Source organism: Onychomys torridus, chromosome 7 (genome assembly GCF_903995425.1).
Source record: "Onychomys torridus chromosome 7, mOncTor1.1, whole genome shotgun sequence".
NCBI classification, from domain to species: Eukaryota; Metazoa; Chordata; class Mammalia; order Rodentia; family Cricetidae; genus Onychomys; species Onychomys torridus.
The window spans coordinates 26,856,564-26,871,391 of NC_050449.1; the positions used below are offsets into that span (position 1 = coordinate 26,856,564).

The 14,828-nt window shown below is 39.6% G+C and overlaps 1 protein-coding gene across 1 annotated transcript in view; it reads left to right on the forward strand.

Moving 5' to 3' along the window:
• Nucleotides 1–14,828, forward strand: part of Arhgap32 (Rho GTPase activating protein 32) — a 227,941-nt gene that overhangs the window by 136,827 nt on the left and 76,286 nt on the right. Inside the window, exon 7 of the mRNA XM_036192477.1 lies at nucleotides 11,241–11,378. Within this exon, the coding sequence (XP_036048370.1) occupies nucleotides 11,241–11,378 (138 nt within the window). The remainder of the gene's footprint in view (nucleotides 1–11,240; nucleotides 11,379–14,828) is intronic.

The window sequence follows — 14,828 nt, forward strand, 5'->3', positions numbered from 1 at the left end:
AATTCTGGAGATGCATCCTCTATGTAGAGTTAGTTGTCCAGAATGATTATTAAATTGCTTACTACAATGTATTCTTCACATTGCCTACAGGCTTATAATCTACAGAAAGAAATGAAATTAATTGAAATGTGACTAGGCTGTGAGTAACTATTGCAAGAAAACAAATTGGTATCTTTTTAAAAAGAAAAAGTATCATCAAAAATGCACCATTCAGGTTACAGTTGTGTGCCTTCTTAGCAATTTGTAGCAATTTCTGGCGCTTTGGAGTATTGATTAACAGTGAATGTTAACACTGTACTTCTTAGCTTTTTAGTTTTTTGAGACAGGGTTTCTCTGTGTAGCTTTGCACCTTTCCTGGATCTCACTTTGGAGACCAGGCTAGCCTCAAACTCACAAAGATCCGCCTGCCTCTGCCTCCTAAGTGTTGGGATTAAAGGCATGTGCCACCACCGCCTGGCCTTTTTTTTTTTTTTTTTTTAAGTTTTAATTTATTAGCTTTTTGTATCAGCACTTCTAAACACCGGAGTTAAGCTATGAGTTCAACAGAATCAGTTTTAATATGCAAGTAAAAGTATTTATTACAAAAGAAGTGTATTGACTAAAACAAGTGAGTTGTTGGTCATTTTGTCATGAGAGAAGAGGCCATTTGTCTGGGCCTCAGGTTCTTCTAGCAGTGGTTCTCAGCTTGGGGGTCTCGTAGCAGATAGTCTGCATATCAGATGTTTACGGTTTGTAACAGTAGAAAAGTTGCAGTCATGAAGTAGCAGCGAGATAATTTTATAGTTGGAGATCACCACAGCTTGAGAAACTGTAAAGTGTCACGCCATTAAGAAGGATGTGAACCACTGCACAGTGGTGTAACAAAATGTATGCATAGTTTTGTAGCTTGCTGCTTCTTGACTGTTCATATTAGAACATGAGGGTATTCATCATAGCTTGCTCATAATGAGATTTAAAATATGCCATTTGAAATCAGAAATTTCTTCATCTAGTAAACATAAGCATATTTTAGATTCACTTATTCTACAATCGCAGAGCCTTCTGCCTGTTAATGAATTGGTTATTGGAAAGCAAATGTTGGGAGGAAGGCTTTATTCTGCACATAAATTTTAGTTCTGGGGAGAAAGTAAGATACGGAATTTCTATATTTTTAAAAACATAGTAATCATGTTCATGAAGTTAAAAGTTAATGTCTGAAAAATTCTGTTGTTTATATGAGGAATATGTAAATTCTTAGTTTTGGTTTTAAACAAAAAAATTTTAAATTAAATACTTTTATTTTTAGATGTTAAAAAATAGTATTGGAAATAGAATTCAGCTTGTATATAATTGAGATGTGTTTTGTTGCATGTCACCACAGTTTCTTGGAGAAACAACAAAGTTCTAAGTTCCTTGTAACAGTTCATAAAATGCTTCTGTTTAGAGAGCTGCTTTCTTATTTCAAGGCTTTTGGTAACAAACAAGACATGAACATTTGCATTTGATCCTTTTTTTCTTTTAGGGTATAGAAGCAAATAGCGCTTAGTGATACATAAAGGGTTTGGAACCTTCCATCTTTTCTTAGAGTGATAAACAACAGAAGAGTAGCCTGTACATTTGAGACTGGGTCCAAGATGTCATTTGCCTGTTCATGACTATATACTTTTAACATTTACTACACACAAACACACACACTTATGCACACATGCATGCACACATACACCCTTCTTTAATCTTAGTGATTTGGGTGAGCCAAAACCAGGACTTTGATTTTTGGTGGTGAGACAGAATGTGAATGACTAGCATTAGGTGATCGATGAGACCTGGTAAGAGAGAAGAAAGGAAAAAACAAAATCAGAAAAGTTTCAGATAGGCCCTTGCTGGTTTGAGGTTTGGCCATATTAAGAAAAATGTTAAATGCTGTTCTAATAAACCAGTACTACTAATATATGAATAGAAATCTTAGGTTCTTTATCCATAAAACATGGTTAGTATGTCTGGAATCAAGTTTTCAGTTCCCCTGCAGCCTAACACACCTTAGCATCTCTTCTTATTATCAACCACACTTTAAATGCATAATTGTTGCATGATTGCACTTCCATGTATTGCTGACCTAGATGTTAGATAGTTTCCTCATTGTAAATGTCCTATCAAACTGCTTAAAACATTTTGGATCAGTTGTTAATAGTATTTATTATACCAGACTGATAATTTAATACGCGATAATGATGCCATTCCTCTCTTCTCTGCCTCGCTGTATGTAATTACTGAAGCATCCGATGGCTTAGTTCAGTAGTCTCACCACATATGCCAGCCATAAGCTATTTTAAATGAGAATTTAAAAAAATAATTGAAAGCTACACTCCTGAACCCTTTAATTTTGCAAACAAGGAAACTGAGGTTCACAGTAGTAAAGTAGCCGTCCTAAGCTGTACGGAGTCCTAGCAGCTGGAGCTGCGACAGAATTCAGCTCTCTGACTGCCATTTTCACCCCTACTTCCTCGAAATGTTCAGTCAAGAATAGATTGGAGACATTGAGAGGTCTCTAGCAAGATGAGATCATCATTTCACACCGCAATGGTTAGTTTTAATTGTCAACTTGTCTAGAATCACCTGGCGAGAGAGTCTCAATGAGGGATTGTCTAGATCAGCTTTCCCTGTGGGTGTGTCTGTTCGGAATTGATTAGGTAAATTAATGTAGGAAAGACCCAGGCCACCGTGAGAAGCACTGTTCATTCCTTTGGGTCCTGGACTGTGTCAAAGTGGAAAAGGTAAGTTAAATAATAGGCATCATTCATTTGTTCTCTCACTACTCTTTACTGTGGATATGGCATGGCCAGCTGTTGTAAGTGCCTGCTACCTTGATGTCCCTGCAGTGATGGACTGTAACCTGGGTTTGTGAGCTAAAAAGTTGTTTCTGTCCTAAATTACTTTTTGTTAAGAGTATTTTACCGCAGTGACAGGAAACAGACTCACACTGATGTATTGTTTCAAGAGCAGTTCATTCATGCCTTTTATACCTCTGCTAACTTCTACATTTTAACAACATGTACTTAATGTTCTTAAAATAAGTAATTTTATATGTGTATGAGTGTTTTGCTTGCATGTATATATGTGAATCACAGGTATGTCTGGTGACCTCCAAGGTCACCAGAAGGCATTGGATCCTCTGGAACTGGCTGCTGGCTGCCATAGGGATGCTGGAATCTGAAGCCAGGTCCTTTGCAAGAATAGCCAATGCTAATCACAGATCCCTCTCTCCAGCCCCAAGTTCTTTTTATTTATCTAACATTCTTGATCTGTCATCTTACATTCTTTCTTGTTTTATTAGCTTAGAAGGTAACAAATTAAATTGACAAGTCTTTTTCTTTTTCTGTAGGTTGTGATACTAATTTCTTTGGGTATCATCTTTGAACCCTTGAAATTTATCTTTGTCTGCTCTTTACAGTTTTTATTTCTCTTAAACTTTATGAGTCTAGCAATGTAAACTGTGTCATCTATACAGAATGAACCAAAATCCATTGGCATTTCTTGATGGATTATGTGCCTATAGTTATATCACGTATGTTATGTCATTTCATTCATACAACAGCTCTGTGAGATAGATGGTCTGAAATCTGTCTTGTACGTAATGCAACCAAGACTTGGGGATAATAGTATCCTCCACAATGTAATAAAATCAAAGAGGTATCAAGATTTGAACCCAAGTGTAGTTTGATTGGCTGTTTTGTTTTGGCAACTTCTTTATCATTTTCTGGTGTGATTTGTACTGTAAACATATCCCAAAAGTTAATAAATTTCAGAATTTAATTTCAGCATTTAAATGATTGGCTGTCTGGTTTCTTGGAACAGCATTAGATGGCAGGTGTTTAGTAACCGTTTTTTGTTGTTGTTGTTTGTTTTTTGTTTTTTGAAACATTTTGCCCTGCTGAGAATCTCTTTAAGCAGGAAGATAAACAACTCAAAATAGCTTCAGGAAGGCCTTGAACTTGACCAGATTCACTAGACCCATCCCTGTCAGAGTGAACAATAAAAGTCAGAGCCCATCTCAGATGATAAAGAGTTAAGCTGGGGGATGGCACAAAAGCCTCTCAAAAGAGCAAGAGCTGTAAAGAAGACACTGAGACCAAGCGGAGTCTCTAGAAGAGATTTAGACTACTGAGACATCTGGAAAGACACCCTCCAACCTGTTAATCTGCCTGTAGGCTGTGCAGTGTGCTCCAGGTTCCCAGCTTTGTGAGCTGTCATCCGTGCTGGAGTGGGCCTTGGTAATGTAGCTGGTAATGCAGACAGAGTCATTTCTTCTTTAAGTAACCCCTCACCCATATTCCAGTTCACCAACCTGGACTTTGGTGGTATATGTATGTGTTTGTCATGGGAGCTTGATCTGGGGTGAGTAGATATGTATTGTGTCTCGTCAGGAAAAGTTTTGTCACACAACAAACAACAGGCATATTTTCTCTACCCCTTTCTTATCTATATGCAAACACACTCAGGTTAAATTTTAGAGCCCTCAAGGGAGAAGATAGTGTTAGGGTCCTGGAGAAGCCCCACAAAAGACCACCACCTATGTGTGTAATCAGCAAGAGCGTTTTTTATTCCAGTATGCTGAGGCCTGCCATTCCACACAAAGGCAAGATGGCAAAGATCCCCCCTCCACCAGGGAAATGAGAGCTCCTTTTAAGTCTAACTAAGGGGAGTGTCAAAGGAAGTTAGCTCATCTTAGATATGATTGGCTTATGCGAGTGGCAATCATGTTAGTAACTTCTAATTGGCTAGGGTTAGTTGGGGGTTTATCAGGGCTACAGGTTTTCATATTTGGGCAGGCCTGAACAAGTACCAGACTTTGTCCTTATTTGGTTATTACCTTGAGCTGTTGATTGTGGCTCAGGCCTGGTATGTCCCAGGTTTCCTTGTCCTTACTGTCAGGGGGTGTTGGAGATTGATTGTCCTTTGTTCATGGCTCTTCCTCAGAAACTGCTTGCTCGGTTCCAAAAAGCAAGCACGGAGGCCTAGTTCTTAACTAAGTTATTAGGGCAGGCTGTCATGATATTTGCCTGGCCCTCTTAGTAGCCCAGGCCAACTGGGTGCAAGAGTGTAGCTTTCTTGATACAAAAATATTAACATGCTCTGTCGTGGACCCAAAGCAAGTACAACAGACAACAGATACCAATCAAACAAATCTAATGATCTGATAAGGTGTATGTCTGCTGAGAATTAACCATGGGAAAAGTACTTCCAGATGCCTTGAAGACCAGGCCATTGATCCTCCAAGTGCTCATCTCCTCTTATTAACATCATCTAACGTTCTCAGATCTTCCTGTTCTGCTTTCTTCATTCTGTTCTGTCCTTTGGGAACAGATACATCAGCTACCTTGGAAGAAGAAACACTGTCTTCTTTGTATCTTGTTTATTGCTGTGGGTGGGGCATCTGAAAATGATGCTTCTTTTTTGTTCCTTTGTATATTTCTTGCATTTTTTAAGAAAAAAAAAGTTATTTTAAAATTTGTGAAAATGAATAAGAACCCTAGGGAATTTAACATAAAATATTATATGGAAAATTATACAGAAGAAAACTTTACTGTCTTCCATGTTAAAAATTGAATAAGTTTTAGAAGGTCGAAATTCAGTAAACTCAGACATCAATTATAGATAGTTCCACTACATGGAATGAAGCATTTGTGAGTATAGTGTCAGTGGCATTTAGTGTTAAAAGCTTTGTTTGTTTGTTTGTTTTTGCTGTTACATTCTTTAGCAAATTAGCACCATTTTTTAAAAATGAATTTGTTTATTTATTTCACGTCCTGGCTGCAGTTTCCCTCTCCCCTCTCCTCCCAACCCCTCCCCCTGCTCCCCCATCCCCTCCCCCCTGCTCCCCCATCTCCTCCCCCCTGCTCCCCCATCCCCTCCCCTCTCCTCCCATCCCCTCCCCTTCATTTCTGTTCAGGAAAGGGCAGGTCTCCCATGAGTATCAACAAAACACGGCATATCAAGTTGCAGTAAGACTAAGCACCTCCTCATGTATTAAGGCTGGGCAAGGTGACCCAGGATGAGGAGAAGGGTCCCAAAAGACAGTAAAAGAGTCAGAGACAGCCCCTGCTACCTCTCTTAGGAGTTCTATAAGAGGACTAAACTACACAGCTGTAATATGTGCAGAGTGCCTAGGTCAGTCCCATGCAGGCTCCATGGTTGTCAGTTTAGTTTCTGTGAGCCCCTATGAGCCCAGGTCAGTTGATTCTGTGAGTTTTCTTGTGGTGTCCCAGACACTTACAATCCCTCTGGCTCCTACAATCCCTTCTCCCTCTCTCCTGCAGGATTCCCTGAACTCTGCCTGGTGTTTGGTTGTGGATCTGCATGAGTTTCCATCAGTGGCTAGATGAAGCCTCTCTGATGACAATTAGGTTAGGCACCAATCTGGTCATGGAGATGGCCAGTTCAGGCTACATATCTGGTATTGCTAGGAGTCTTAGCTGGGGTTATCCTTGTAGATTCCTGGGAGATTCCTTGTGCCAGGGTTTTACCTGACCCTGAAATGCCGCCTCTTTCCAGTAGCCTCTTTCAGTACTATTCCCCTCTGACCCCACCCCCAACCCAATTGCCCATGTTTCCATCCCCACTCGCCTGCCCTCAGTCCACTCATGAAATCTCTTCTATTTCCCCTTTTCAGGGAGATCCAGGCATCCTACTACCCCTTATGAATCCTCCTTGTTACCTAGTCTCTGGGCCTGTGGATTATAGCACAGTCCTCCTCTATTTTACTGCTAATATTTACTTATGAGTGAGTACCTGCAGTGTTTGTCTTTCTGGGTCTGGGTTACCTCACTCAGGATGATTTTTCTTCTAGTTCCATCCATTTGCCTTCAGATTCACTGGTGTTCTTGTTTTTAACAGCTGAGTAATACTCCATTGTTAATGTATCACATTTTCTTTATTAATTCTTCAGATGAGGGACATCTAGGTTGTTTCTAGGTTCTGGTGATTACAAATAAAGCTGCTATGAACATAGTTGAGCAAGTGTTCTTGTGGTATGTGATTGAGCATCCTTTGGGTCTGTGCCCAAGAGTGGTATAGCTGAGTCTTGTGGTATATTGATTCCTACTTTTCTGATAAACTGCCACACTGACTTCCAAAGTGGCTGTATCTATCACCCTGCACAAAACTCAAGTCCAAAGTGGATCAAAGACCTCAACATAAATCCAGATACACTGAACCTGATAGAAGAGAAAGTGGAAAATAATCTTGAATGCATTGGCACAGGAGACAACTTCCTGAACAGAACGCCAACAGCATAGGCACTAAGACTGACAATAAATGGGACCTCATGGAATCCAAAAGTTTCTGTAAGGCAAAGGACACCATGAAGGACAAAACAGCAGCCTACAGAATGGGGAAAGATCTTCACCAACCTCCTGTCCAACAGAGGACTGATTTCTAAAATATATAAGGAATTCAACAAACTAGGTATCAACAAACCAAATAATCTAATAAAAAATGGGATACAGATCCAAACAGAATTCTCAACAGAAGAATCTCAAATGGCCAGGAAATACTTAAGGAGATGTCAACATCGTTAGCCATTAGGGAAATGCAAATAAAAATGACCCTGAGATTCATTCCATGTTACCTTTGTCAGATTGGCTAGGATCAAGACACGAGCGACAGCTCATTCTGGAGAGGATTCAGAGCAAGGGGAACTCTGCAACACTGCTGGTGGGAGTGCAAGTTTGTACAGCCACTTTGGAAGTCAGTGTGGCAGTCTCTCAGTATCAGTTTTTAAAGTGACAAATTTAAACATGTTTATTCTAACATGTCAGCTGAAAATCCCTTTTTGATCTCTTCTAAATTTAGTTTCCTTGGTAGAAGTATAATTGTTGTTTAATAAAATAAGCAATATTTTATTCTAATGATACTAATAATCCTTTTTTTAAATTTATTTTCATTTATGTGTATGCATGTGTGCTGACATGAATTTATATGTGTAACATGCACACAGGTGCACACAGAGGGTGTGGGATCTCCTGAAACTGGAGTTACATTACAAGCAGTTCACAACTGTAATGTGGGTGCCGGGAACCAACTTCCAGTCATGTGGAGGAGCAGTAAGCACTCTTAACTGCTGAGCCATCTCTCCAGCCCCAGACATTAATAATCCTTATTGAAAGACACTAACTACACTTTCACTGTAACTAAAATTCATTCAGATTTATTAGTTTATCTTTTCTGAAGATAAAATATAAACATTACAGTAATCTCAGGGTCTTTTTTTGTCACGGTAATGGAGCAGACAGCTGGTTTCAAGGGAATGCCTCCCAGTCTCAAAATATCTCCTGTACTCTGGTGTTCTCATGCTTGAGATTCCACTGCAGAAATGCATTCCTTGTATGAAATAACTCCTCTCAACTCAGTCCATTTAGCAAACACTGTTACTACCACAGTCGATCAAGTATTAACATTTGGAGAGCATCTGTGTGTAAGCAAAACACGCAGGCAGATTGCAGGGCTTCTGATTTAAACTTGGTACAGCTTAGATGGGATGGGGTTGTTATCGTTCTATTGCACAGATGAGTACGCTGTTGCTCACAGGTGCTGTGAATTGTACCAGGCTCTGCATTTGAGTATAGTCGAGCCTAAGATTTAGGTTGTGTTTCTTTCTTTTTACTGAATTTCATAATTGATAGCAACTGTCATTTTTCAGATTTAACTTTTCTCAAACAAAAGAATTCTAAAAACATGGGCAATGACTGTTCTCAGAAAGGATAGCAAATATTTCCTTGTTTTCTCTGACTTGTTAAGAATTTCTAATTTTTTACATCATTGAAAGTAGTGATTACTTGTCATTGATAACAAGATAAAAATTAGTAGAAAACTAAAATTGTTAAAAGTATAATGAAGGATTTTGCATTGTTCCTTTACAATATTATTAAACTAAAGTACTCCAATTATTGTTTTATTTATACTTCTCAGAAAGTTTTATTTATACTTCTTGGATTACGAATATAAAAAACAAAGGCTTAAAGACCTTGTTTCATGTCTGCTCATCATATAAGATCTTTAGTTTAAGAATTTTTTGCCCAGTAAACTTGAACACATTCAGGTGATTTTCAAATTATGTGTTACATACTGTTCTGATGTCAAAAGCAATTTCTCACATGCTTATTTATTTCTTTTTTAAAAATTTATATATCTGTATCATTTTGGTGAGGCATTTGTTAGTTCTTTTTTATACTTTTTAAATTAGGCTCTTTTTCTGTTTTTAGAAATTCTCTGTGTATTTTGGATAACAAGCTCTTGTCTAGTTTTGCAAGTAAGCTAATGTTGGCCTTGCAGGCTGATTTAGGAAGTGTCCTCTCTTCTTTTGTTTCCTGGAACAGATTCTAGCTATGCGGAATAATTTTCTGCCTTAGGTATTTGGTAAAATTTATTGGTGAACTCATTAGTGCTTGTTGCTGTTTTTGAAATATATTAAATATTGATTCACTAGCTTACATATCTATATACTTAATCAAATTGTGTTTTTCTTTGTGTGTGGGTTTGACAGGCTTGGAGTTGCTCATATTTTCCTTTGCTGTCTGTCATCTCTACTTTATTGTGTTAGTAGTTTGTTTCCTTTCTCCCCATCCACCTCTCCTTTTCAGTTAAACTGACTAGAAGCTCATTAACTTTATTGATGTTTTCAAAGAATTGGCTTTGTTTTACTAACTTCTGGGTTTCAGTTGTAGACTTGTATTCTTAATGGTTTGAAAGCAAATAGTATATGGTCTCTATCCTTTTAAACAGTATAGTGTGTTTAATGGACTGAGAGTAAACATGTGGTCTCTGTCCCCTTAAACTTACTTTAGTGTGTTTTATACCCAAGAATGTGGCATTAAGTGTTTGGTGAATCTGAGAAGCACAAGTGATCTGCCTGTTAGTCATCTACATGGTCAGTTATATTCTGGTGACTGAGTCAGCTACTTGCTAGAGCTGTCCACCTGGGATGCAGATAAAGTTAAACTTTCTAACTGCAATAGTAGATTGATCTGTTTCCTCCTTGCATTTTTTCCTTTTAATTTTATTTAGTGTGTGTGTGTGTGTGTGTGTGTGTGTGTGTGTGTGTGTGAGAGAGAGAGAGAGAGAGAGAGAGAGAGAGAGAGAGAGAGAGAGAGAGAGAGAGAGTGAGTTCGTTCTACCTGTTGTGTATGTATCAAAGAGAGCATCTGATCCTCTGGAACTAGAAAAATAAGACAGTTGGGAGCTGTCATGTGGGTGGGTCCCAGGTCCTCTGGAAGAGCAGCCAGTGCTCTTAACTGCTGAGTCATCTCCCCGAAGTATGTTTTAGAATTCTTTTTGTTTGTTTGTTTGTTTTGTTTTGTTTTTCAAGACAGGGTTTCTCTGTGTAATGGCTCTACCTGGCTGTTCTGGAACTCTTTTGTAGACCAGGCTGGCCTCAAATTCACAGAGACCGGTGCTTGGCTCTGCCTCCCAAGTGTTGGGATTAAAGTCATACACCACCATGCCCTGCTTTAGAATTCTTTTTAAAGATACAATTTAGATATCCGTGTAGAAAAAACATCCCAAGGAGACCAGACTAACCATAATTTCATAATTCCATTCTTAGTTTATGTTTTCCACTTTTAGTGCTTACCACTTTAAAAAATATCTTTATTTTTTGTGTATGGATTTTTGTGTGCATGTATATCTGTTTGTCACCTGTGTGTCTGGTACCTGTGGAGGTCAGCAGAAGGCATTGCAGCCCCTGGAACTAGAATTACAGGTGGTTATGAGCCACCATGTGGGTGCTGGGAATCCAACCTTGGCCCTCCTCAAGAGCCAGTGCTCTTAACCACTGAGTCATCTCTCCAGACCCCTTCTGTCTATATACTACTTGTTTACCAGTACCCCCTGGTTTCTTCCTGCACACCCATCTTCAGCCTCTGATAACTGCCATTCAGCTGTCTTAAGTCATTCATTGGTTCTTTCTGTAGATTGAGAGTCACATGCTGTCTTACCCCAGCAGTTAGTTCAGTGAGTAGCAGAAGACTCTAGAAATAGTAGGGAGAGGACTAATGGAGGGCTCCATCTTATTTGTATAAGTGTTGACCTTTCGTTATAATGTGATTCACTGGAGTGTTTGGAGCAGAACTTATCATCATTAAGTCAATACAAACTTCTTATTAGGAAACACACAATTTCATGAATAAGATACCATTAGAGAATAAAGGCCTAATCTTTAACATTTTGAAGAAGAATGAATTTATTGGACTTTTGTTCTTTACCCATAGGGCAAAAGTTGGATTGTTAAAAGAAGTTATGAAGACTTCCGAGTACTTGATAAACATCTTCATCTCTGCATTTATGACCGTCGATTCTCTCAGCTCTCAGAGCTTCCTCGATCTGACATGCTGAAGGACAGTCCTGAGGTAACCCATGTAGAACCCTGCAGAAATACTAACACCTAGGAATTAGCCAAAGCTCTTGTCAGTGTGGCATACAAGAGCACCTGGGATCATTCCTGGGGTTGCTTACTTCAGAAGACAGACTTAGGAGGATTTTCAGAAATAAGCAAGTCTCAGAGAATATTTTATGAGGGTGGGAAAACCTCATGATGATATTGATAGCCAATATGTATCAGCAGACCATTCTTCCAGTGAGTGTGGAAATACAAAACCAAAGGTGTGAAAGAGTTATCTGCTAGTGAGAGCCGCACTGGAGTGGTGCTGCTGGCTTGTCATGGCAGGCTGTGTCTGTGCACTCACTTTCACTTCTGCAACATTTCTGAAAACACGAAACAATTGTAACCATTGTATAAAGAAGAAATTCTTTACCATGCCAATCATAAAAGTACAATTGGAATAAAAATGTGAGTAATATTTGAAAGTAAGGGAGATACATTTTATGGGAAAACAAAATACAGTCACAACCCTTATATAGGATGATTGCAGAAAAGGATGAGTAGGAATCTTACCCACAAACACAGAATAAACAGAGTAGCCAAGGACATTGCAGAAGGCCTTTGCAAGTAAGACTATCACTTCTGGGGAAGAGTACATCCATGAAAAATGAGAGCATACTATCGTAAAATAAAATAATCAAATATTCGAAATAAAATGTGTACATCAATAATAGCAGATCTGAGTAACTGGACTACATACATAAAGGAGACAGCTACAGAGAATTAGTGAGCTGGGGTATCACATCATAAGTATATAGCCCCTAGAAGGTTCAGGAAGTTAAGTTGTGAGAAGACATTTGGAATTGTAGAGAATAGGTGTAGAGTAGTCCTTACTCATAGGAGATATAGGAAGAGAGGGGATATAAGGTAATAATTAAAAATTAATCTAAAAATCTTCTTAGAGCTAAAGAAAACAATGTTTTTCATTCCAGGAGGCTCCATTAAATGTTACCGAGTGAGTGAAAAGCCTCATACATGTCTTAATTATTGTTCTGTTGCTGTGACAAAATAACCTAAGAAAAGCAACCTGAGGAAGAAAGGATTTGCTTCCCCTTTCAGAGATACAGTTTGCCATGTCAAGGAAGACATGGCGGCTGGCAGGGAAGTCATGGAGGCAGGACAGGAGGCTGGCTGGTCCCATTCCAGGCAGATGGTGAACAGGAAGTAGATGTGGATTATAGAGCCTCAAGGCTTGCCCCAGTGACCCATTTCATCCATCAAACTCCACCTCCTGAAGGTTCTACAACCTTCCAGACAGCACCACCATCTGGGAAGTCAGTTTTGAAACACACTAGAATATGGTAGACAGTTTACATTCAAGCAGCCACATTCTGCCATTGACCCTTTTTCATAGCCATCTCTCAATGCAAAATGCATTTGGTACTACTTCAAAAGTTCCTATAGTCTTTGACAGTAGCAACACTACAAATGCCCATTTTTCCCCTGAGACTTAAGTGTGATGCCCTGCAAAAATCAAAAATTGAGTTGACATAATTCTAACATATAATGGCAGAGTAAACATTCCTATTCCAATGGGGATGAATGGGACAGAGCAAAGAAAGACTTGACCAAAGCGAGACTAAATCCACCAGGGAAAATACCAAACCCTGCAGCTCAGTATCTAGCATCTGGGACTGGTAAAGGGGGCTAGTTACAAAGCACTTAGGCAGCCCCACCCCTCCAGCTCTGTTGCCTACAGCAGGTATAGCCTTTCTCTAGGACTGGCTCTACTTCATGAATGCAGCTTTCTTCAGTGGACGTCACATGATTTGGCCTCTAGCAAGTTTCACTTTTATAGTTTCAAACAGTAGTAGCCTTTGGGTGCCTCCCTTCAGGGGATCTGACCTTTCCACTTGTTTGGCTTCATGGCTCTCAGGAACTGTGGAGTCAGACTTTGAATTCCTTAGTCGTACATCTTCATGCCTGCAAAAGTAATCCCACATAGATGACTCTTGACAAGCTCTGCTGCCTCCTCAGGTGGAATGTAGCCCTCTTGGAGTAGTTTTGTTTTTGACAGCATTATCTAAATTTTTAAGAAATTCTTTGAGACTTCCATACATGGATACAGTGGAATAAATACATCCCTTTATTTTCCTTCTACTTTCCCCACACCCCGCACACCTTTTTCTGATAACCCGCCAAATCTAGTTTGTGGTGTACGTGAGTGTGTGCCATCCATTGCAGTATTGGAAACTTACCATTGGCCACACTCTCCATGCAGAATGATTCCCTCCCCCTTCCCCTAAATCTGTCAATTGCAATTGACAGTAAGGAGTTGGGGCCTCGGCATTGTCTTCCCATCTGTGCTGGGATTTTGGTAGTTTGATCTTGTGTAAGTAACGCAGCTAGTGTGATGAGCGCAGTAGCCTGTCCTATCTGGAAGACAGTGTTTCCAGGGCACTCCTCCTTTCTTGTAGCCTTCAAACTCTGTTTCCTCTTCAGTGCTCTTCTCTGAGCCTTCAAGGACATGGGGGAGGGGTACTTGATAACGATGTCTCCCTAAGTGCTGAACAATCTACTGCTTCTTAACACTTGACCACTGTCTACATGATGGCTGCCAGGTTAGGGGGCAGCTTCTCTAGCCAGTGTTAAGAGCACTGCCCCCCATTTTGGGTGTTCATACAAATATTTAGAAGGCAGTTTGACAGACATCATGACCATTTGGCAAAATAACAATTACACGTAATATCTTAGGGTCTATGGCTTTCTAAGCCATGTGTGGGCTTTTGACACAGGGTTTTTGTACCAGACATGAAATTCCCTCCTGTGAAGAGGACATCAAATCCAGTCAGAAAGTGCTTATCTATCCCTTAGCAGTTGAATCACTGTTGAACTAGTGGGTACTTCTTACCTGGCGTGTAGGTATTATAACATACAAAGCCCAGCTCAGAGTAAGAGCGCTACTATCTTTTCTCTGTTAATCTCACACCTCAATCCAAGCCTACACAGTACTTTCCAGCACTATGAAAGTTAGCCAACAAGGTGTGGGGAGGTTCCTGGTAGGTTTGAGACTTGTTTATGCATGTTGGACCCCAGTATACTGGCTTCTGTGTGTTGACTATGGGGAAGCACTTCCACAGGTAGGAAACTCCTTTGGCATTTTCAGCTTAGGCTCTTTGCTTTCAAATAAATTTGCATTTTCACGTTTATAACTTTGGTGAGTGTGGTCCTGTCTTTCAGGATATTTTTTATTTTTTATTTTTTTTTAAAGATTTATTTATTATGTATAGTGTTCTGCCTGCACACATCCCTGCAGGCCAGAAGAGGGCACCAGATCTCATTACAGATGGTAGTGAGCCACCATGTGGTTGCTGGGAATTGAACTCACTCAAGACCTTTGGAAGAGCAGCCAGTGCTCTAACCACTGAGCCATCTCTCCAGCCCTACTGTACAGAATAGGAGGTTTCTGTTTAATGGT